Source organism: Spinacia oleracea, chromosome 2, assembly GCF_020520425.1.
Source record: "Spinacia oleracea cultivar Varoflay chromosome 2, BTI_SOV_V1, whole genome shotgun sequence".
NCBI lineage: Eukaryota > Viridiplantae > Streptophyta > Magnoliopsida > Caryophyllales > Amaranthaceae > Spinacia > Spinacia oleracea.
Window position 1 is genome coordinate 20,335,739 of NC_079488.1, and position 24,344 is coordinate 20,360,082.

The following is a 24,344-nucleotide window of genomic DNA, read 5'->3' on the forward strand; positions in this document are numbered from 1 at the left end:
AATCTTGACTAGACATAACAAGCTTAACAAAATTCCTAAGGGTTTGTGCCCTCCAAACAGAAGCCGCAACTATATTGGACTTTTCACCATCATCTTCAACCAAATGACTGCACATAGCCGCTTTTGTCCACCTCTTCAATATATAGAGATTGGGAATCTCTGGGACACAATGCACATGATAAACACGAAGCGCATGAGAACATAAAAAACCCATTTCAGTAAAGTACTGACAAGTACAATCCACTGAAAAAGTCTCGTGGTTAAACTGAACTTCATGTTTAATCAAGTCTTTTTTAGGCCTCCACACATAATAACTTTTCTCTGTAGCTGTGTTTCCGCGTTTTTCTTCTTGAGAACATGCCATCCCTTTAAGAAATTGTTCTTCAAACAAAACATATGCTTCTATAGTGTAAATCTTTCTCGCATGAAGAAGAATTCCGCAATTTGCAGCTGCAACTTCTGGTCTACCTTTCCAATTTCTGTATTCATGACCATTCTCTTTGCTCCTCCACTCAGAAATAACATCCAAAAAAACATGATAAAAATCACATAACCCTTGTGTCTTATCAAGTCGATGGGAAACTGACTTGTTGGTAGTTTCACAACGCTGTGATGATAACACACCACCAGACCAATAGTTCTTAGAATAAGCAGGACACCACATCTCTCTGATTGTATATAAATTCTTCAACCATGGATTTTCAACGCATTTATAGTGAGTCAACATTCTGAAAAACAAAATGTTCAATATAAACATCAAATTTGTTCATCAGAATATACCTATTTGTTCAGAGTCAGAAAAAGCATATAACTTAGTATTTACATGAAATACTAAAATGTTCATTTCTTTATAAGTAGATATTCACAAGGTTACAAGTACATATTATTTATTAATTTGAAGTAAATAAGTAATCCAAATTAATTACCTTGGCCAATGATATTCAAATTCAGCAGCAGTTTCACAATACTTCAGAAGATAATTGAATATGTCAGAAAAACCATCTAAAGCTCTATATTGCCCAATATGCTTCTTTGAATTCTCCCCAATATGCCACGTACATAATCTATGTCTAGCATCTGGAAAAACATTCCTTATCCCGGCAACAACGGATGGAGCTTGGTCTGTCATAATGGTTATTGGGGGATTTCCACCCATTGATGTAAGGAAAGTTTGAAAAAGCCAATTAAAAGATTCTGTTTTTTCATTGATAACAAAACCCATTCCAAACATAACATTATTAGAATGATGGTTCATACCAACAAAAGGAGCACAAATCATATCATATTTATTGGTCCTATAAGTAGTATCAAAAATTAATAAATCCCCAAAATAATCATAATCTCTCTTCATCCTACCATTACGCCAAAAGAAACTTAAAAGTCCGTCTTCTTCACTAAGCTCAAAGTCATAATAAAAAACCTTCTTCACTGGAATTTCTCTGAGCAAAATACTTGATTAACTGATGACAGTCATGACCTTCAAGTTTATTGGCTTTTGCACGTGATAAAGCATTATAAGTATCACTAGCTGTAAAACCGACCATAGGTGATCCGCCTACTTCTTTCCTCAAAACCCTCAAGGTATCAGACACTTTAACACCACTAGCTTTTAAAGTAGACATAAAGTAAAGAGCCTCCTTACTAACCTTCCTTTGTGATCTTATCAAATGCCTCTTATTTAGAGGAACCATAGCATGATTATGAATCATATTATGATTCACAACCGTCCACACACCATCCTTACCAATAGAAAACTGAACAAAAGCAGTACACCCAGTACGCGTATCCAATCTAGCATAAGACCTTGTTCTCTTCCTTTTTTCATCTTTAACCCCTTCGCAGCTACACAAGAACCGTTTCATAGTATAAAGTTCACTGTTTTGACGCTTCCGACCTTTCCCAACCCTAGTACCAAAACCTTTACTAAAAGCATATTCATTATACAAATCATAAGCTTCGTCTTCATTTTTAGCTTCCTTCATCATTAACATAGATTCTGACCCTTCAACAAAAAGACTTACTTCCTTATTCACTGCAAATGGAAGAAATGGTCAATGTTAAAATAGTGATTGTTCAATGTTAATATAGTGAATGATCAATTTCAATAATAACTACTCCCTCCATTTCTTTTTGATGTATCCATTTGGAATCTGGTGTGATTTTTAAGAAAATTGGAATATTGGTTTGTATGGATATAAGTGTAATAATTGGGTGTAAGAGAAATGATTGGGTGTAAGAGATTATAATAAATAAAGGAGTGAGAAAATAATAAAGAAATAAGGTAAGAGAGAGGAGTGATAATGATGGGTGATAAAGGAGGTGAGAGAGTGAGTATATGGGGAAGGGAAAAGAATTAAATATTATGGGTGGGGAAAATTAGGTGGGAATATGGGTAGAATCTTTAGGTATTTTGGTAATTAGATAGAAATGTAAGGGTATTTTAGGATAAAATGTATGTCCAAAAATAGAATAGATTCTAAATGGATACAACAATATGAAATGCTTAAAATAGAAACGGATACAACAAAAAGAAACGGAGGGAGTAACATTTTGAAATTTGAAATGTTCAATATCCTTAAATAAAATGTTCAATATTAAAATAGTAATGTTAAAAATATTAAAATAGAATGTCCATTGTTTAAATAGGTGTTGTTCAATGTACTTAAATAAAATGTTCATTACGAACATAGGTAATATTCAAAATCATTAAATAAAATGTTCATTTTAAAATATTAATAAAGATAAAATACTTGAATAAAATGTTCATTGTAACATAGGTAATGATCAATAACTCTTAATAGAAAGTTCAACATAATACAATAGAATGTTCATTATCTAAATAAAAAAGATACAATATATTTCAATGCAATGTTCATTACTAATATACGTAACATTCAAAGTCATTAAATAAAATGTTCATTATTATTGTAGACAATGTTCAATTTCCTTGAACTGAATATTCATAATTTGTTAAGAATGTCATAACTAAACAATGAACAATTTTTTCTTTTGGGACAGAACAATTCAAAAATTCATAACATAATATGTATTTTATCAAAATATATAATGTTTGACAAGGCTGTCGCGTGCCTATCAAAAATAACCTAACTAGACCTCCTAACTATGTAGTCGGGCAAGTAAGGGTCGAATCCCAAGAGACTAATGTATTAAAAACTAGCTAAACTGACTTGAATTAATACTAAGTGAGTAACCAAACAACGATTTAGAACGGATAATTAAACTAATTCTAGCTAAAAACGTAATTAATAATAATACTAAAGTCAAGGATTAAAAACACATAGAGTTAAGCATCACCACTAGCATAATCAATGTAAAGATAAATTCCTACCCCAAACTAATTAAATAAATATTCACGAGTAAAGGTAAACCTTAAATAATACCATAAACCTCTCCCGAGTATCAATGGCTTCCCTAATATGCAATCAAGACCTACTCCCGTGGAATCATGCAAATAAAAGACATTAAACTCAATACCGTAATTTCCTAACAATCCCTTCTACCTACTCCCGTGGAGAAATTCATGTCCTTAATTGAAATATTCAAATCCGTCAAAACCCAACTCCCGTTACGATAAAGACAATGGAATGATAACAATACTAATTATCGCTAATCTAGTATTGAAGATTGTACAATCAATTAAGCAAGAACAATTAAATAATTAAATTGGGGATTTAAGGGAATAAATCATACATCAATCATGACTAGGGTTTACCTAACCCTAGATTATAAATCTACTCACACATATTAATATTAATTAAACAAACTAAATAATATATTAAGGAGAACATAACTAATGATAATAGACGATATAAGCGAAAGCAACAACACTTGTTAATTAAGCTTTGAATTGAATGATAATTTTGTTTCAAAAACCAAGAAACAAGGTCAAACTTACGTAATTGAACCAAAATAAGACTCCAAGCTCACAACTCACGTCAATCTACGAAAAATAATCAAACAATGAAAAAATGCAGTACACCCTCGCTAGCATTCTGATAAAAATCGACGGAAGAAGATTTAGGTATTCTATACTACTTGTATTTATACCTAGGCATAATAAGAAGTATACTAGTTATTAAACTCTAATAATTAGCTCATTAAACATTCAATACGGGACCGAGAGAAGGCTGCCACGGCTCGGGTGTGGGATGTAAAGTAGGCCACGGGTACGCCGTGGTATTGGCTGCCCGGTGTTCTTGTATTTGTCTTGAACTCTTGTTTATAACACAATGTAAACACCTTGTAAACGTGGGTGGCTCATAGACATCGTACACTCGTACTCACTCTACCAACATCTTCTATGAGGTCTACCAACTTGAGTTATTTCCTACAAAACAAAATAAAACAAACACAGGAGAGAAACATCAAAAATAACGAATAATAGCACTTTAAGATTAAAATATGAAAGAAATATGACAGACAATGGACTAATATGGCACATAAAATGCGTATATTATTGTGTTATCAATGTTCATAAGATCTGAGCTAAAAATTCATTAACATTATATACATTGATAATAAATAAAATTATGAATAAAAATGGAACAAAAACTAACGTACAATTGCAAAAAAAATAAGAAATTCTGCAGAAAACAAAAACAAAGATACAAATCAAAATTGAAATATCCAGCGAAAACACGAAAAATAACAAAATTCTAAACACATTTTATCCAAAATCAAAATATAAAATAGAAAACAATCAAAACCAAAAACATTGAAATCAAAACAAATAAATGAAAATAATAAAAATATAAACTTACATTCTGACATCAATGTACTTAAAATTCCAGAATTAGATTCGAAAAGAGCTTCAGAATTTTCCATAACTACGAGCTCCATCGAAACAGAGGAGAGAGAAAATAGGAGAGAGAAAAAATCGAAATAAACCCTAAGAACAAAAATTGCGCAACTTGAAAAAAAAGTAACAAAAAAAAAGAAAGTTAGGAAACTTAGGAAACTTAGGAAGGGGATAAAAAGATGCTGAACGACTTCGTTTTCGGGGGGTTACAGCCAGCGCTGGCTGTACCCGCATCACACAACGTCGTTTGGTTAGGGGTACAACCAGCTTGGCTGTACCCGAGGGCAGCCAAAAAATTGCGGTACTTAACTAATCTATATCTATACTACTATTTAATAGCAGGGAGTTTGGAGTGCCACTTGTCATCTCCTTATTTTTCTAATCTATACTACTATTTAATAGCAGAGAGTTTGGAGTGCCACTTGTCATCTCCTAATTTTTTCTAATTTAATATTATTTTCTTTGATAAAACTCCTCAATAATCTTAGTAACTAACATTTTTCAAAGTGTCCTTTCATGTATTTGTTGAAGCAAAAGATAATTAACCACTCTCATATTTTCTTTTTTCCCTCTTTCATATTCCATAATCTATCTTAATATTTTTAAACAGAAATATTTGTGTGCCCACTTGTCACCACCTTAAAATCTCTTTTATTTTTATAAACTTTAACTTATTTTGTACAACTTTCCCTAAATATAAAATAGAAAAACTTTTAATATTCTTAAAACTCCCAATTAATCAATACTTTATTATTTAGTTAATTGCCCGACCTTCAACGTTTATATCTAACATTATTATTTAATTTGATTAAAAAATATATATCGTACGTAGCACGGGCAAAAAAACTAGTTAATTTAATTGGTTAACTAATTAGTTTCAGTGCTTAACTAATTGATTTCATCGTTTAACTTATACGACACCAATGTGGTCTTTTGTGTAAGACCGCATTATATAAAAGTTTGTATTGTTCGAATATCCGCCAATTGATGACCAGTAGGAACATACAACGTAGAAAGATTAGCATTTAAGTATTTAACCATTCACCACGAACAAAGTGACACTCCATCTCAATATACAACTTTGTAGTTCGTATTAATCCCTTTCAAATAAAGTTGTCACGTAGTAAATTCGATTTTAACTATTTAGTATGTGTCTAGTAATTCGAAAGAGGGGTGAAACAAGATGGGCAGTCGAAGAAGTTTGATTTGACAACAATTGCGTTGATATATAGATTATTGTTTTTTTAGTAGTAAAGAAGCAAGAATTATACTACGTATAGGACAATAAATAAATAAAATTAGCATTGATCCCGTGCCATGCACGACTTTTGTTATGTTCTAAAAGTGAGTTTAACAATATACATGTATTTCACTTCTTGTTTCAATAAAAGAAACAATGAACATACCATTATAAATATAAAAGGGGAGAGAGAGGGATAGAGAGGAAGAGAGAAAACTAACTGTAAGTTCTTATTCTTCATCCATATCCATAGGCATATATATAATATACGGTTTTTTCATAAAATGCCCTTGAGGTTTGCAATAATGCACCAAATACCCCTGCGCGTTTCAACATAGAATACCCCTATATTTTCCGTACTGTTCACCAAATACCCCTATTATGACTTTCTGGTAGTCCTCCGTTAAGTCATGTTTATAATTCACCAAATACACCTATTTATAAACTTTTTGCATAGTATACACCTGTTTATAAAGATGTTTGCACCAAATACCCAAACTCCTTTTAAGCTGCAGAATTTGAATCCAACGGCTAGTTTTATTACAATGTAGTCGTTATGTTCTTGCTGCTTATAAGTAAAGCTAGTGTTCACTTGACTTGCTGCATGTTTACCCCTCCATTTCCTAATTATCCATGAGTTCTAATTCAAAATCCGAATCCTCTTCCATCCCAAATTTATCATACGTAAGAGTTCCTAATAAGAACTGCTATGGTGGGAGAAGATTTGCAATTAGGAGCTCGAAAACGACTAAAACTCTGCAAAAGCTTTACTACAATGTGATCCTTGCGACAATTTCAAGTGGTGCAAAGGTTTTGCTGAGCAGACACTTGATGAAGTTCAGAGCAAGGGAAACAGAGATGAACAAGGGCATGAAGAAAACAGGGGAATGCATGAGGAGTTCAAGCTACTGAAGAAGAAATTGAAACAACAGAAACAACAATTCAATTTTGCAATAAAAATTGGTGTAATAATTTTTGCATTTCTGATTTGGATAGCAATGAAGTAGATTTGTAACAAATTTCAAGCAATAAAGTGAGACTTAGTTCCATAAACACTTGTTAAAGCATATTAGCTTTACAAAAACTGATTCTGAGTGGACAAATGCCACTGAAACTGCACAAAAACATCTTGCCTAAGCTAGTTTAACTTTGTGCACCTACAATTCACCAAAAAATGACTAACTGTTAGTAAGCAGACTTGAAGAATGGGGAGACAAAATCAATGGGGTTCAACTTTGGTCATAAATCACCCTTAGTGCATGCTTGCAGGGGATTCCAGAAATTTGCCACTTCCACACCCACATCTTCTAGTTGATAACCTATTTGGAAAGTTCACATGTGCATCTCTAATCTCAAATTTGTAAGGTTATGATACATATGACATTACATAGATCATGCAGAAACAACCATTAACCCAGGACAACATATTATTTACACATAATCATATAGCATAATTTAGATGCATACTCTTTGTTGCGTGCCCTCCCTAGCTGCGCCCGAACCGAACAAGAACAAGTCTTTAGGACTCCAAGTGTCGTCCCTCCGTAGATAGTCCACAGCACGTCCGGATCCGCCTTAAGATTGACCACCTAGAATCGCCCTTAAGGTACTAGAAAATTTCGGCACTTTTATGAGCAAGATGTGTGTTTTAATTTTCTCTCAAAAAACTCACTTTTGAATACTTTGAAACTTGTTATAAATTGTGAGCCCTAGCCTCATATTTATAGGGGTATGGAAAGGGAATCGAAATCCTATTCAGATACAAATTAATTAAACCTAGAATCCTACAAGAACTCTAATTTAATTAATTTATCAAATAGAATTAGGAATTTAATCATTAACCGAACTCTGCATGTTTTAGGAAACGTGCACGAACACAAACACTTGCACACACACGCACGGCTGCCACGATGGGCCCCATGCGTGCGCGCGAGCAGCAGCCCACGCAGCGCTCGCGCGCGCTGCGCGCTGCGCGTGCTGTGCGCGCTGTGCGCGCTGCGCAGCCTCCTGGGCCTGGCCTTGCGCTGGGCCTGGCGTGGCTGTTTGTGCGGCGCGCTTGGCTTGCTGGGCGATGGCCTGGCTTCGTGCTGGGCCTCGTCCGGCAGGCCTCGTCCGATGCTTATTCGTACGATGCGCTTCCGATTAAATTTTCCGATTCCGGAATTCATTTCCGATACGAATAATATTTAATATTTCCGATTCCGGAATTAGTTTCCGTTTCGAACAAATATTTAATATTTCCGTTTCCGGAATTATTTTCCGATTCCGGTAATATTTCCGATTCTGACAATATTTCCGTTTCCGGCAATATTTCCGATTCTGGCAATATTTCCATTTCCGATAATATTTTCCGATACGTACCATGTTTCCGTTTCCGGCAACATCTACGACTTGGATAATATTTATATTTCCGATACGATCCATATTTCCGTTTCCGGCAATATCATCGTTTCCGGAGTATTCATTTCTTGCCTGTGACGATCTTAGCTCCCACTGAAACCAAGATCCGTCGGTTCCGAATATTCATAGATGGAGTATTTAATGCCATTAAATACTTGATCCGTTTACGTACTATTTGTGTGACCCTACGGGTTCAGTCAAGAGTAAGTTGTGGATTAATATCATTAATTCCACTTGAACTGAAGCGGCCTCTAGCTAGGCATTCAGCTCACTTGATCTCACTGAATTATTAACTTGTTAATTAATACTGAACCGCATTTATTAGACTTAACATAGAATGCATACTTGGACCAAGGGCATTATTTCCTTGAGTCTCCCACTTGTCCTTAGGGACAAGTGTGCATTTCCTAATTCCTTTGTCGCTCGATGCTTGCTCTTGAACATAAGGTAAGAGTTGTCATCCTTATTACATCCAGAGGTGTTCCTCGGTTTCAGAGTTCAACTGATCAAATAAACAGATAATCATAGCCTATGATTCATCCGAGCACGGCCATGCATTTCACAGTTTCTAGCTCTCCGAGTGGCCTTGTACAACTTTTAAGCATCTCATCCCGATTTATGGGAGGACAATCCCAATCTTGCGATCTTGAGATTAGACTTCGTTTGATAGGTGATTACCTGAGCGTTGCCTTTATAGCCTCCTTTTACGGTGCGACGGTTGGTCAACGTCAAAGCAACCAGTTCTCAAACAAGTAATCTCAAATCACTCAGGTATTGAGGATTTAGTGTCTAATAATTTAATGAAATTTACTTATGACAGACTTTCATCTCTTACAGTAAAGTTTCATAGGTCTTGTCCGATACTAGTCTTCCCAAAGTAAGTATCTATGCAAATGATTATGACATTGCCATGTCCACATAGTTCAAGAAACAGAACTACTAGTTATCTTGCATTCTAATCGTCTAACGTTTTCTATGCGTCCAATTTTATAGAAAACTCCGATTAGGGACCATTTTCAACCTTTGACATTCAAGTTCACTTGATAGACATTTCTTAGTCACAGGACTGGTCCTGACAGTCTATCTTGAATATATCGTCAAATTGAAGGGACTCATCATTTAATAAACCACAAATTAAATGGTAAAATGAATTCATTTCATTTATTGTGAATGATTAACCAATAATGTTTTACAAAGATTTAAACTCTAAAACTTTAAAACATTAAACAGAGACATCAAAGCCATTCTCCAATATACTTGATTCCCATAGCTGCAGTGTGCGAGTTGTGCTTCGCCTGCGGCAGAGGTTTAGTTAATGGATCTGATATGTTGTCATCAGTTCCAATTTTGCTTATCTCGACTTCTTTTCTTTCAACGAACTCTCGTAGAAGGTGAAATCTACGAAGTACATGCTTGACTCTCTGGTGGTGTCTAGGCTCTTTTGCCTGTGCAATAGCTCCGTTATTATCACAATACAGGGCTATTGGTCCTTTAATGGAGGGGACTACACCAAGTTCTCCTATGAACTTCCTTAGCCATATAGCTTCCTTTGCTGCTTCATGTGCAGCAATGTACTCCGCTTCAGTTGTAGAATCCGCAATGGTGCTTTGCTTAGCACTTTTCCAGCTTACTGCTCCTCCGTTGAGGCAGAAGACAAACCCAGACTGTGATCTAAAATCATCTTTGTCGGTTTGGAAACTTGCGTCCGTATAGCCTTTAACAATTAATTCATCATCTCCACCATAGACCAGGAAGTCATCTTTGTGCCTTTTCAGGTACTTCAGAATATTCTTGGCAGCAGTCCAATGCGCCTCTCCTGGGTCTGACTGGTATCTGCTCGTAGCACTGAGTGCGTACGCAACATCCGGGCGTGTACATATCATAGAATACATTATTGAACCAATCAATGATGCATATGGAATCCCATTCATTCGTCTACGCTCATCAAGTGTTTTTGGGCACTGAGTCTTGCTTAGAGTCATTCCATGAGACATGGGTAGGTAGCCTCGCTTGGAGTCCGCCATCTTGAACCTATCAAGCACCTTATTGATATAAGTGCTTTGACTAAGTCCAATCATCTTTTTAGATCTATCTCTGTAAATCTTGATGCCCAATATGTACTGTGCTTCTCCTAGATCCTTCATCGAAAAACATTTCCCAAGCCAAATCTTGACAGAGTTCAACATAGGAATGTCATTTCCGATAAGCAATATGTCGTCGACATATAATACTAGGAAAGCAATTTTGCTCCCACTGACCTTCTTGTATACACAAGATTCGTCCGCGTTCTTGATGAAACCAAAGTCACTGACTGCTTCATCAAAACGTATATTCCAGCTCCTGGATGCCTGCTTCAATCCGTAGATTGACTTCTTTAGCTTGCATACCTTTTTAGCATTCTTTGGATCCTCAAAACCTTCAGGCTGTGTCATAAACACAGTTTCTGTTAAAACGCCGTTTAAGAAAGCAGTTTTGACATCCATCTGCCATATTTCGTAATCGTAATATGCAGCGATTGCTAACATTATTCGAATAGACTTTAGCATTGCAACTGGTGAAAAGGTTTCATCGTAATCCACACCGTGGACTTGCCTGTAACCTTTTGCGACCAATCTAGCTTTGAAAACTTCAAGTTTCCCATCCTTGTCCTTTTTCAGTTTGAAAACCCATTTGCTTCCAATGGCTTGGTAGCCATCTGGCAAATCGACCAAATCCCATACTTGGTTTTCAGACATGGAGTCTAATTCAGATTGCATGGCTTCTTGCCATTGCTTGGAGCTAGGGCTCGTCATAGCTTGTTTGTAAGTCGCAGGTTCATCACTTTCAAGTAATAGAACGTCATAGCTCTCGTTCGTCAAAATACCTAAGTACCTTTCCGGTTGAGATCTATATCTTTGCGATCTACGCGGGGTAACATTTCTAGATTGACCATGATTCTCACCAGATTCTTCTAAAGATCTCTGAGTTTCATCCTGAATGTCATCTTGAGCATTCTCTAGAGTTTGTTGTTCGACTCGAATTTCTTCGAGGTCTACTTTTCTCCCACTTGTCATTTTGGAAATGTGATCCTTCTCCAAAAAGACACCATCTCGAGCAACAAACACTTTGTTCTCAGATGTATTGTAGAAGTAATACCCCTTTGTTTCCTTTGGATAGCCCACAAGGATACATTTGTCAGATTTTGGATGAAGTTTGTCTGAAATTAATCGTTTGACGTATACTTCACATCCCCAAATCTTAAGAAAAGACACATTTGGAGGCTTTCCAAACCATAATTCGTATGGAGTCTTTTCGACAGCTTTAGACGGAGCTCTATTTATAGTGAGTGCAGCTGTATTTAGTGCATGTCCCCAAAATTCTAATGGAAGTTCGGCCTGACCCATCATTGACCTGACCATGTCTAGCAAGGTTCTGTTCCTCCGTTCTGACACACCGTTCCATTGTGGTGTTCCAGGAGGAGTCAATTCTGATAGAATTCCACATTCTTTCAGATGGTCATCAAATTCATAGCTCAGATATTCACCGCCTCTATCAGACCGCAGTGCCTTAATCTTCTTGCCTAATTGATTCTCTACTTCACTCTGAAATTCCTTGAATTTTTCAAAGGATTCAGACTTATGCTTCATTAGGTAGACATAACCATACCTACTGAAGTCATCAGTGAAAGTGATAAAGTAGCTGAAACCACCTCTAGCATTTGTACTCATTGGTCCACATACATCTGTATGGATTAAACCCAATAGTTCATTTGCTCTTTCTCCAACTTTAGAGAAAGGTTGCTTTGTCATTTTGCCAAGTAAACATGATTCGCATTTACCATAATCCTCTAAGTCAAATGGTTCTAGAATTCCTTCCTTTTGAAGTCTTTCTAAGCGTTTCAAGTTTATATGGCCTAATCGACAATGCCACAGATAGGTGAGATCTGAATCATCCTTTTTGGCCTTTTTGGTATTTATGTTATATACTTGTTTGTCGTGATCTAATAAATAAAGTCCATTGACTAATCTAGCAGATCCATAAAACATCTCTTTAAAATAAAACGAACAACTATTGTCTTTTATTAAAAAGGAAAATCCCTTAGCATCTAAGCAAGAAACTGAAATGATGTTTTTAGTAAGACTTGGAACATGGAAACATTCTTCCAGTTCCAAAACTAGCCCGGAGGGCAAAGACAAATAGTAAGTTCCTACAGCTAATGCAGCAATCCGTGCTCCATTTCCCACTCGTAGGTCGACTTCACCCTTGCTTAACTTTCTACTTCTTCTTAGTCCCTGTGGATTGGAACATAAGTGTGAGCCACAACCTGTATCTAATACCCAAGAAGTTGAATTAGCAAGTATACAGTCTATAACGAAAATACCTGAAGATGGAACGACTGTTCCGTTCTTCTGATCTTCCTTTAGCTTCAAGCAATCTCTCTTCCAATGCCCCTTCTTCTTGCAGTAGAAGCATTCGGATTAAGAAGTGGGTTGACTGACCTTCCTCTTTGCAGATTTGGCGCCAGTTTGCTTAGTTGGGCTGGCCTTGTTGCCACCTTTCTTAGCATTCCTCTTCTTTCCAGATTTCTTGAACTTGCCCCCACGCACCATAAGCACATCCTGCTTATCACTTTTGAGCGTCTTTTCAGCGGTCTTCAGCATACCGTGAAGCTCAGTGAGCGTTTTGTCCAGACTATTCATACTTGAAGGAAATAATGCCCTTGGTCCAAGTATGCATTCTATGTTAAGTCTAATAAATGCGGTTCAGTATTAATTAACAAGTTAATAATTCAGTGAGATCAAGTGAGCTGAATGCCTAGCTAGAGGCCGCTTCAGTTCAAGTGGAATTAATGATATTAATCCACAGCTTACTCTTGACTGAACCCGTAGGGTCACACAAATAGTACGTAAACGGATCAAGTATTTAATGGCATTAAATACTCCATCTATGAATATTCGGAACCGACGGATCTTGGTTTCAGTGGGAGCTAAGATCGTCACAGGCAAGAAATGAATACTCCGAAACGATGATATTGCCGGAAACGGAAATATGGATCGTATCGGAAATATAAATATTATCCAAGTCGTAGATGTTGCCGGAAACGGAAACATGGTACGTATCGGAAAATATTATCGGAAATGGAAATATTGCCAGAATCGGAAATATTGCCGGAAACGGAAATATTGTCAGAATCGGAAATATTACCGGAATCGGAAAATAATTCCGGAAACGGAAATATTAAATATTTGTTCGAAACGGAAATTAATTCCGGAATCGGAAATATTAAATATTGTTCGTATCGGAAATGAATTCCGGAATCGGAAAATTTAATCGGAAGCGCATCGTACGAATAAGCATCGGACGAGGCCTGCCGGACGAGGCCCAGCACGAAGCCAGGCCATCGCCCAGCAAGCCAAGCGCGCCGCACAAACAGCCACGCCAGGCCCAGCGCAAGGCCAGGCCCAGCAGGCTGCGCAGCGCGCACAGCGCGCACAGCACGCGCAGCGCGCAGCGCGCGCGGGCGCTGCGTGGGCTGCTGCTCGCGCGCACGCATGGGGCCCATCGTGGCTGCCGTGCGTGTGTGTGCAAGTGTTTGTGTTCGTGCACGTTTCCTAAAACATGCAGAGTTCGGTTAATGATTAAATTCCTAATTCTATTTGATAAATTAATTAAATTAGAGTTCTTGTAGGATTCTAGGTTTAATTAATTTGTATCTGAATAGGATTTCGATTCCCTTTCCATACCCCTATAAATATGAGGCTAGGGCTCACAATTTATAAGAAGTTTCAAAGTATTCAAAAGTGAGTTTTTTAAGAGAAAATTAAAACACACATCTTGCTCATAAAAGTGCCGAAATTTTCTAGTACCTTAAGGGCGATTCTAGTTGGTCAATCTTAAGGCGGATCCGGACGTGCTGTGGACTATCTACGGAGGGACGACACTTGGAGTCCTAAAGACTTGTTCTTGTTCGGTTCGGGCGCAGCTAGGGAGGGCACGCAACAAAGAGTATGCATCTAAATTATGCTATATGATTATGTGTAAATAATATGTTGTCCTGGGTTAATGGTTGTTTCCGCATGATCTATGTAATGTCATATGTATCATAACCTATCAGTGGTATCACGAGCCCCTTATTATTTTCATAATCTAAATTGCATGAACATGGTTAAATATTACAAATTTGCAAGAATTAAAAGGGGTGATTAATTTTCGTAATTGTTAATTAATTGCAAATTGCGTTTATTTAATTATACGTACGCAGTTTTTCGGCAGTTTCTTCGTTACTCATCCGAATTTAGTGATTTTTGTGTCAATTCCGCATGTAAAAGGCATTCTAAAATTTTGACAAAAAGAGTATTTTTCTGCCGAACCCAGAATTCTCAAATTCGAAGCCTAACTATGACTTTTCGAAGGTTTTAGTTTTTCGAATGCAAAATTTCGTAAATTTAAGATGTTAAATTAAATATTTGCGATTCTTGTTGATAAATCTTGAATTTTTGATTGACCTACTGCATATGTTTAACAAGTTTGAATGCCTAGTCTTGTTAATTATGCAATCTAATTTGTAATTATGATTAATTTGTTGAAAATTAGAATAATTTAGAATTAATTTGATTTTCATAATTAATTGTAATTTAATTAGAAACCTATGATTAAAAACCACCATAAAAATTGTAAATTTATGATAAATTTTAAATTTTTATGACCTAGACTTGAATCCATAACAATCGGAAATCAATTGGATAATAAATTTTCGATTTTTCGCCCTAAAATTATGAAATTAATATTATTTATTAATTTGTCATTAATTTTAAATATAAATTTTAAATTTTTATGCGATTCGTTCATAAAACTTGCACGCACGAAGCAATGGACGCTTCGTGTTACCCTTAAGGGGTGTTGTATAATGCGGGCATGCGACGACGAGCAAGGGAGCTCGTCGCCCGTGCGGCACGAATGCAATGAGCAAGGGCGTAGTGCACGAGCACAAGGCAGCATCCCTGCCTTGTGTCGTGTGCCACGAGCAATGGACGAATGGGCATGGGCGAAGGGCGAGCCAAGGCAGTCGCGTGTGGGCAGCAAGCGAGCTGCGCCACAACGCGCGCTGCCTCGCACAAGAGCGCGCAGCCTCGCGCGCAGCGAGCGCAAGCTCGCGTGCCACGAGCGCTGCGCCCAGCATTGCTCGCGCGCACAACGAGCGAGGACTCGCGCGCACAGCCAGCATTGCTCGCGCGCACAGCGAGCGATGTCGCCCGCCCAGCGAGCGATGTCGCGCGCCCAGCGAGCGATGGCTCGCGCGCCCAGCGAGCGATGTCGCGCGCGCACTGCGAGTGATAGCTCGCGTGCGATGAGCGCTGGCGCGCGCAGCGAGCACCAATGCGTGCGGAGGCTTGCGATGGGGATGCAGCAGCTATGCGACGAGCGCATGGGCTGCGCGCACATGGCCAGCAATGGCTGTGTGCGTGCGGCCCATGGGCGTGCAATGTGTAGGGTGTTTGCGTTACGATTAGATCGTTTTGAATGTTTAATTTGAAATTTTTCAGTTTACGTAATTTTAATTAATTTTAAAATTAATAATTTAAATTAATTTCTTGGATTTTAATTTTGAATATTGTAATTAAAATAAATATTATTTATTCTAATTATTTTACTAAAATTAAAATCATGAATTAATTTAAATACGACTGAAATTAAATTAAACCTTTTGGATTCAATTATAAATTTATATGAGCTTTAAATTTTAATTAAATTTGTATGTTTCCGGTTAGACTAGAAATACATTTTTATGTTTAAAATTAGTAAAGCATATGAATTTATTGGTTTAAGTGGGAGCGTATTTTAGTCATAAACTCTTGATTAGGTCTACAAATCCTTAAGGTTAAAACAACTTGATTAGAATTAATAAGGATTGAATAATTGGTAGATTATTGGTGCCCTTGATTAATTGCTGCAAATGTTTACGTGATGCATAATGTGTTTTACTAACCAGCTATGTGGGCCATTCATGATAATGAATGGGTGAATGGTATATATTGTATATGTACTGTTTTGCAGGTTATGAAGTGACTAGTATGGCCCAAATAGGATAGAAAATATGGTCTGCGTACCATTAATTTGAATGTAATTGGTCTAAAGTACCAAAGTTATTTTTCAATTCAAATATGGTCTGCGTACCATCAAATAGTTGTAATTAGTTATAGCTTATCCTATTTGAAGAAAATGGTGCCTCCCACAGAGATTTTCAAGACGGACTTTGAAGTTAAAGCTTCAAGATGAAGTCGGGCCATACTAGATCACAAATATCCTATGCATGTTTTAAGTTATTTATTGCTTTTAAATATGTCTTAAAATGCATGAGATCAAAAGCTTGATTATGTTGCATGATTAAGGATTTTAGTTCACTTAAAATCTAACCAACATAGTAAGAGCCTTAAGTTCCAAACTTAAAAATTGAGTTAAAAGGTGCCATGCCAAAATATACACTTGCTTGGATATCCTTTACATCAATCTAGTAATAGTTTTCGCTCAGCGAGGTGTTACTTATTGGTCCTAAAGGGGCAAGGTACACAAATAATTGTGAGTACATGTTAGTTTTGGTGAAACTCAACTATATAAGTAAGGAGTCCTTTTATGTCGTGGCAAAATCGATAGGTTTACCTAATTAGTTCTTAGACGTACCTATCAACCAAGAGTAGTTTCTAGACTATTAGCAAAAGGCTTTTGCTTACCTAAAATGTTTTAGAATTGAGTCGACAAACTGTGCTTAATTCTTCAATGGTTTTAGGGTCTTGGAATCATTTTATTCACACCTGCCGGAACAATAAAATCGAATAAAATGCTAATAACTTGTTTGAATTGCATGGTTGCTTTAATTTCAAGTTATTATTCATGATAAATGTTTAGACTTTGCATGCTTCAATGTATGTTTTAATTATTGTTTATAATTAAATATCTTGCACTGCAATAAATCCTTTTAGAAAGGTAACAGTAAATTTCCTCGATTGGTAGTGAATCCAAGAACGATTCACGGAAAAGAGAGAAAGTGAGCAATTTAAAATGTACGTTTCTTATATCGACTTTTATGGTTGTTTTCGAACATCAAAATCGAATGGCAAACCAATTGGTGCTTGTGAATTCAAAATACACTGTAGTTTTGAGATCATAAAGCATTGAGCTTAAACGCTCAGCTTTACCAATGGTTAACAACCTAATATCTTTGTCCATTTAATTCTCGAATGAGTCTAGTCCCTAGACATTCGAATAGATCGATGCTTAGAGAACTTTAGAAGCTTCTAATAAGATCATCTAGTTGAAACAAAATATTCAACATAAATTAAAATGGTAAAGAACCTTGTTGGTGACATTGGACATGTCTAACAAAGTATAAAAGTCAACACTAAAGAATTCAATTCTTAAGACTATAAGAAAGGGTACAAGAAATAGGAAAACGAGGAACAAATGAAAGGAATTTACGATTCCGTTTCTACCTATAAGTTTATGTTTAAAGAGAAGTGACCTAGCAATCAAACTTCCTTGGTATCATATACCGCTTGAGGTTCTTACTTCGGTAATAACTCAAACAATGGAAGCTAGGATACACTAATGACCTACAAGTGGGAAATGAAGCATGGCAATGCTACATTAGTTGTAGGGTCATCTAGTTTGTTTTAAGTCCTTTCAAAGGCTGGAACTTAATGGCTATTTTGTTCCATAATCAGCATACCTAAATTTCTGCTTCAAACACAGAAAGACTCACATTCAGAAGAACAAAAACAATGCTTGATTGTTTGTTCATTTGAATGAAATGGTCATTTACAGAATGAGTCAATATGCTTGATTAAAACAAACAACTCTTTAAAGAACTTTACTAGGTTCAAATCAACCCCTTGATTTGAGTTCCACTAACCTTTGGCATTGTTGCTTAGACCATATCAACAAGTTAACATTCAAAAGCTCTATTTTAATGGACTTTTGAAAGTTGGTTGATTTCTAGATCAACTTAAGACAAGCTAGTCTTACTTGTTGAAAGTAACAAAAGATATGAACTATTGTTAGAACGCCTAGACGATAGAGTTCAAAGCTAAAGAAAGATTTTATGACTTTATTATTTCACATGGATTTGAGTGAATATAGGTTTATTTACTCAAATGTGATATAAGTTGAATCTGTTTGGCTAGTTCAAAGATTCAGAAGTATAAAATCCACTTGGCAAGAAATCATAAAGATCTAGGTTAGATCATGTTGATGATTACTTGAGACCAAATATGATCATCAATGATTGTGTGTTGTAATTTCACAATCTAGCTCCATAAGATATGGCATATCTAAGTTGGAATGATCGAAGTCGATTAGTACTTGATTCAATCAATGATGGATCATAAAGACTTTTCCTATAATTTCTAAAACAAAATGCTCAACTACCACCAAACTAAACCAAATTCGTCAAAGCTATTGAAAAGTAATTTCAGAATATCTTTTCATAATATATCTAAAGAGTTCTTAAACTCAGTGGGAGCTTAGTGTTTGTTATTCAACAAACTAAGGTCCAAGTATAGATATATGTTTCATTGTGATTTATTCAAATGAGACACAAGGGTATTGTTTCTACCACGAATTTTTGAGAACATAATGTTTGTTTGCTCGAAATAATGTCCTTTTGGAGATTCGTTTCCAAAATGACAAGTGGGAGAAAATAGACCTCGAAAGTTTTCGAGGCGAACAACAAACATAAACGGACATTCTGGAGGCTTTTCGAAGTGCTTCAGAAAATCCGAACTTATTCTTTAAGGACTTTAGAAGTGGCTTTAAAGAATAGATATCTCTTAGAAGACTTTACAAGTGCTTCAAGGAGAACAGAATATTCAAAGGACTTTCAAGTGGCTATTGATATTCTATTGTTTGATGTTCTATACCCAAGTAGGCATAGAATTCAAGTCACTGAAACTATGAGATTCTTCTATTAGATAGTGAAGAAACATAGAGATCAGGTCAATGAAACTATAAGATTCTTCTATTAAATAGTGAAGAAACCTACAACTTGCAGTCAAACTATTATCATGTAGATTAATGAGTTTGTGACTTGTAAGAAAGCTATGACGAAACCCAGATTCCCTAAAATGGTTAGAGGCCATATATAGACTCAAATGTTTTAAATGGTTAGAGGCCATAAAACATACTCAATGTTTTGATGACAAAATTGAAATTTTGTTGATTTGCAAGAATAGTTTCACACCTATTGGTTGCAAGTTTGTTTTAAGGATAAAAACCATCAAACATGGAATTGTGTTCACACACAAAGCTAGATTAGTTGCTAAAGGTTACAAGCAAATTCATGGCATGGATTGTGTTGAAACCTCATGCAAAATCGTAATGCTTAAGTCTATAATTCAAGCAATGATTGCATATTGGTACATATGGCAATTGGATGACAAAACGTATTCCTCAATCAAATGATGGAATACAATATGTACATGGTATGTCATAGAGTTTGTGGATCCAAATAAATGCTTGAAAAGGAAAGCTAGCTTATAAAATCTAAGTACAGATTTAAGCAAGCAATTGGGAATTGGAACTGTATTTTAGTGAAACTAATAAGTATTTTAGTTTCATAAAATATACATGATTCTTATAGATATATAAGAAGTTTAGTGGGAGTACTTAAAACTTAATTGGTCCTATGTGTATCACACACATATCTCTCTATTGTGAAATAACATTCAAATGCTAATGACTTAGATTTGAGATTATTCATCAATAATGGACCATGGCGAAACTTAGTACATACTGGGTATTAAGATCTATTTACAAAGATCTTATGATATTATTTTGGATTAAGTAATGGCATTTACTAAATCAAACACGAAAGTCTCCATTAGAGATATTCGACCCATGTGAATAAATCTAAGTAAAGGATGTTTGAACTATGTATAAGCATTTACTAAGTTAACATCAAAGAATCTAATGAGATTCTTCACCTATATTATATGTCAAAGAATTTAGCTGGATTCAATATCTACTGAAATTGAATGAGCTAAAGTTACATGAATAGAATTCAATTGGGAATTATTCTACAAAAGAATTTATCATGTATGATATAATATGAGGATCGCCAAAAACGTATCGTATGACTTTAGGCATGACGAACATATACCAATCTCTATTGATCTAAGTGAAGACCAATTAGATTGAGATCAAGAAAAACTTATGGTACCTGAAAAGGTACATAGGATTACTTCTTGATTCAAGGAAATAAAGATATGCTAAATATTGATGCTACACGCATAAACACTGGCAAAGGATCAAGCAAGACCCTTTGGAGTTAACCATTGACAAGGACGAGCTAAAGAGCATCGTGTTTTGAAATGGCAACATGGATTGAAGACCATGAGTTGTTGCGTGGGAAATTAAATATGTTCTAAGATATAGCTGGAAAGTCTTCCACATATCTGTGAACTGCTTGGATAAGCAAATCCAAACAAAGCATCACTAGCAACCTAAACAGTTGAAGTAAAAGTACTTATTAATGAGTTCTTCATTGAACTTGGGTGGATCACATGTCTGCTAACTTGATGATTCTTCATTGCAAAATGCGTAGAACCACTATCGAAGTAAGAAAGACTAGATCACATAATAAACAAACTCAAAAGATCTTATCATCATATCTCGAAGAACATTCGATGAAAAGGATATTAAGATTGGCAAAGCATGATAACTAAACCTATGCAACAAGTGAGAAGCAACACTCACGTTGTAGCACTGGAAATCAAACATAGCTTTGAATTCCATGAAATGTTTTAAAGATGGGTTAGAGGCCCATGGTTGTAAAACATTGGGGTTGAACATTTATCATATATGAAATATGTTTTCATATTCCATTTAATCTTGGTTTAGTATTAAATGATGAGTCCCTTCAATTTGACAATATATTCAAGATAGACTGTCAGGATCAGTCCTGTGACTAAGAAATGTCTATCAAGTGAACTTGAATGTCAAAAGTTGAAAATGGTCCCTAGTCGGAGTTTTCTATAAAATTGGACGCATAGAAAACGTTAGACGACTAGAATGCAAGATGACTAGTAGTTCTGTTTCTTGAACTATGTGGACATGGCAATGTCATAATCATTTGCATAGATACTTACTTTGGGAAGACTAGTATCGGACAAGACCTATGAAACTTTACTGTAAGAGATGAAAATCTGTCATAAGTAAATTTCATTAAATTATTAGACACTAAATCCTCAATACCTGAGTGATTTGAGATTACTTGTTTGAGAACTGGTTGCTTTGACGTTGACCAACCGTCGCACCGTAAAAGGAGGCTATAAAGGCAACGCTCAGGTAATCACCTATCAAACGAAGTCTAATCTCAAGATCGCAAGATTGGGATTGTCCTCCCATAAATCGGGATGAGATGCTTAAAAGTTGTACAAGGCCACTCGGAGAGCTAGAAACTGTGAAATGCATGGCCGTGCTCGGATGAATCATAGGCTATGATTATCTGTTTATTTGATCAGTTGAACTCTGAAACCGAGGAACACCTCTGGACGTAATAAGGATGACAACTCTTACCTTATGTTCAAGAGCAAGCATCGAGCGACAAAGGAATTAGGAAATGCACACTTGTCCCTAAGGACAAGTGGGAGACTGAAGGAAATAATGCCCTTGGTCCAAGTATGCATTCTATGTTAAGTCTAATAAATGCGGTTCAGTATTAATTAACAAGTTAATAATTCAGTGAGATCAAGTGAGCTGAATGCCTAGCTAGAGGCCGCTTCAGTTCAAGTGGAATTAATGATATTAATCCACAGCTTACTCTTGACTGAACCCGTAGGGTCACACAAATAGTACGTAAACGGATCAAGTATTTAATGGCATTAAATACTCCATCTATGAATATTCGGAACCGACGGATCTTGGTTTCAGTGGGAGCTAAGATCGTCACAGGCAAGAAATGAATACTCCGGAAACGATGATATTGCCGGAAACGGAAATATGGATCGTATCGGAAATATAAATATTATCCAAGTCGTAGATGTTGCCGGAAACGGAAACATGGTACGTATCGGAAAATATTATCGGAAATGGAAATATTGCCAGAATCGGAAATATTGCCGGAAACGGAAATATTGTCAGAATCGGAAATATTACCGGAATCGGAAAATAATTCCGGAAACGGAAATATTAAATATTTGTTCGAAACGGAAATTAATTCCGGAATCGGAAATATTAAATATTGTTCGTATCGGAAATGAATTCCGGAATCGGAAAATTTAATCGGAAGCGCATCGTACGAATAAGCATCGGACGAGGCCTGCCGGACGAGGCCCAGCACGAAGCCAGGCCATCGCCCAGCAAGCCAAGCGCGCCGCACAAACAGCCACGCCAGGCCCAGCGCAAGGCCAGGCCCAGCAGGCTGCGCAGCGCGCACAGCGCGCACAGCACGCGCAGCGCGCAGCGCGCGCGGGCGCTGCGTGGGCTGCTGCTCGCGCGCACGCATGGGGCCCATCGTGGCTGCCGTGCGTGTGTGTGCAAGTGTTTGTGTTCGTGCACGTTTCCTAAAACATGCAGAGTTCGGTTAATGATTAAATTCCTAATTCTATTTGATAAATTAATTAAATTAGAGTTCTTGTAGGATTCTAGGTTTAATTAATTTGTATCTGAATAGGATTTCGATTCCCTTTCCATACCCCTATAAATATGAGGCTAGGGCTCACAATTTATAAGAAGTTTCAAAGTATTCAAAAGTGAGTTTTTTAAGAGAAAATTAAAACACACATCTTGCTCATAAAAGTGCCGAAATTTTCTAGTACCTTAAGGGCGATTCTAGTTGGTCAATCTTAAGGCGGATCCGGACGTGCTGTGGACTATCTACGGAGGGACGACACTTGGAGTCCTAAAGACTTGTTCTTGTTCGGTTCGGGCGCAGCTAGGGAGGGCACGCAACAAAGAGTATGCATCTAAATTATGCTATATGATTATGTGTAAATAATATGTTGTCCTGGGTTAATGGTTGTTTCCGCATGATCTATGTAATGTCATATGTATCATAACCTATCAATACTGTAGTTCAGTTTGAACTGATCATACCCGCTATGAAGAGAATGGAGGATGGTGTCTATAGCCATTTCCTGAGAAAATTGCTGATCCAGCCGACTCATATTCTCAATGAGTCCAATCATTTTGAGAACATGTGGACTTACGGGCTCGCCTTTCTTAAGCTTGGTCTCAAGAATTTGCCTATGAGCCTCGAATCTTTCGACTCGAGCCAGATCTTGGAACATGTTCTTCAACTCACTGATGATTGTGAAAGCATCTGAGTTGATGAATGTTTTCTGCAGATCCGCACTCATGGTGGCGAGCATTAGACATTTCACATCCTTGTTGGCATCAATCCAACGATTGAGGGCTGCCTGAGTGACCCCGTCGCCTGCAGCTTCGGGCATCGCCTCATCCAGGACATACTCCTTTTCTTCCTGCATAAGAACTATTTGCAAGTTCCTTTGCCAGTCAAGGAAGTTTTTCCCGTTCAACTTCTCCTTTTCGAGAATTGATCGAATGTTGAATGATTTTTGTTTGCCATATTAAAAACTACAATTGAAAAGAATAAACAAATAAATAACCATTCACAGTTTCTCTTAATAAACTTTAAATTCTAGCATACATGCATAATTCAATGTTTATTAAGCATTTTATTCAAATTATGTGTTCCGGCAGGTGTGAATAAAATGATTCCAAGATCCTAAAATCATTGAAGAACTAAGCACAGTTTGTCGACTTAATCCTAGAACATCTTAGGTAAGCAAAAGCCTTTTGCTAATAGTCTAGAAACTATTCTTGGTTGATAGGTACGTCTAAGAACTTATTAGGTAAACCTATCGAATTTGCCACGACATAAAAGGACTCCTT

General features: G+C 36.5%; 1 protein-coding gene across 1 annotated transcript in view; it reads right to left on the bottom strand.

Annotated features, from left to right (window-relative positions):
• Window positions 1-24,344, bottom strand: part of LOC110802987 (protein FAR1-RELATED SEQUENCE 5-like) — a 29,601-nt gene that overhangs the window by 1,238 nt on the left and 4,019 nt on the right. Inside the window, exons 2-4 of the mRNA XM_056835726.1 lie at window positions 1,421-2,032; window positions 927-1,194; window positions 88-728 (exon numbers count right to left, since the gene is read on the bottom strand). Of these exons, the coding sequence (XP_056691704.1) occupies window positions 88-728; window positions 927-1,194; window positions 1,421-2,032 (1,521 nt within the window). The remainder of the gene's footprint in view (window positions 1-87; window positions 729-926; window positions 1,195-1,420; window positions 2,033-24,344) is intronic.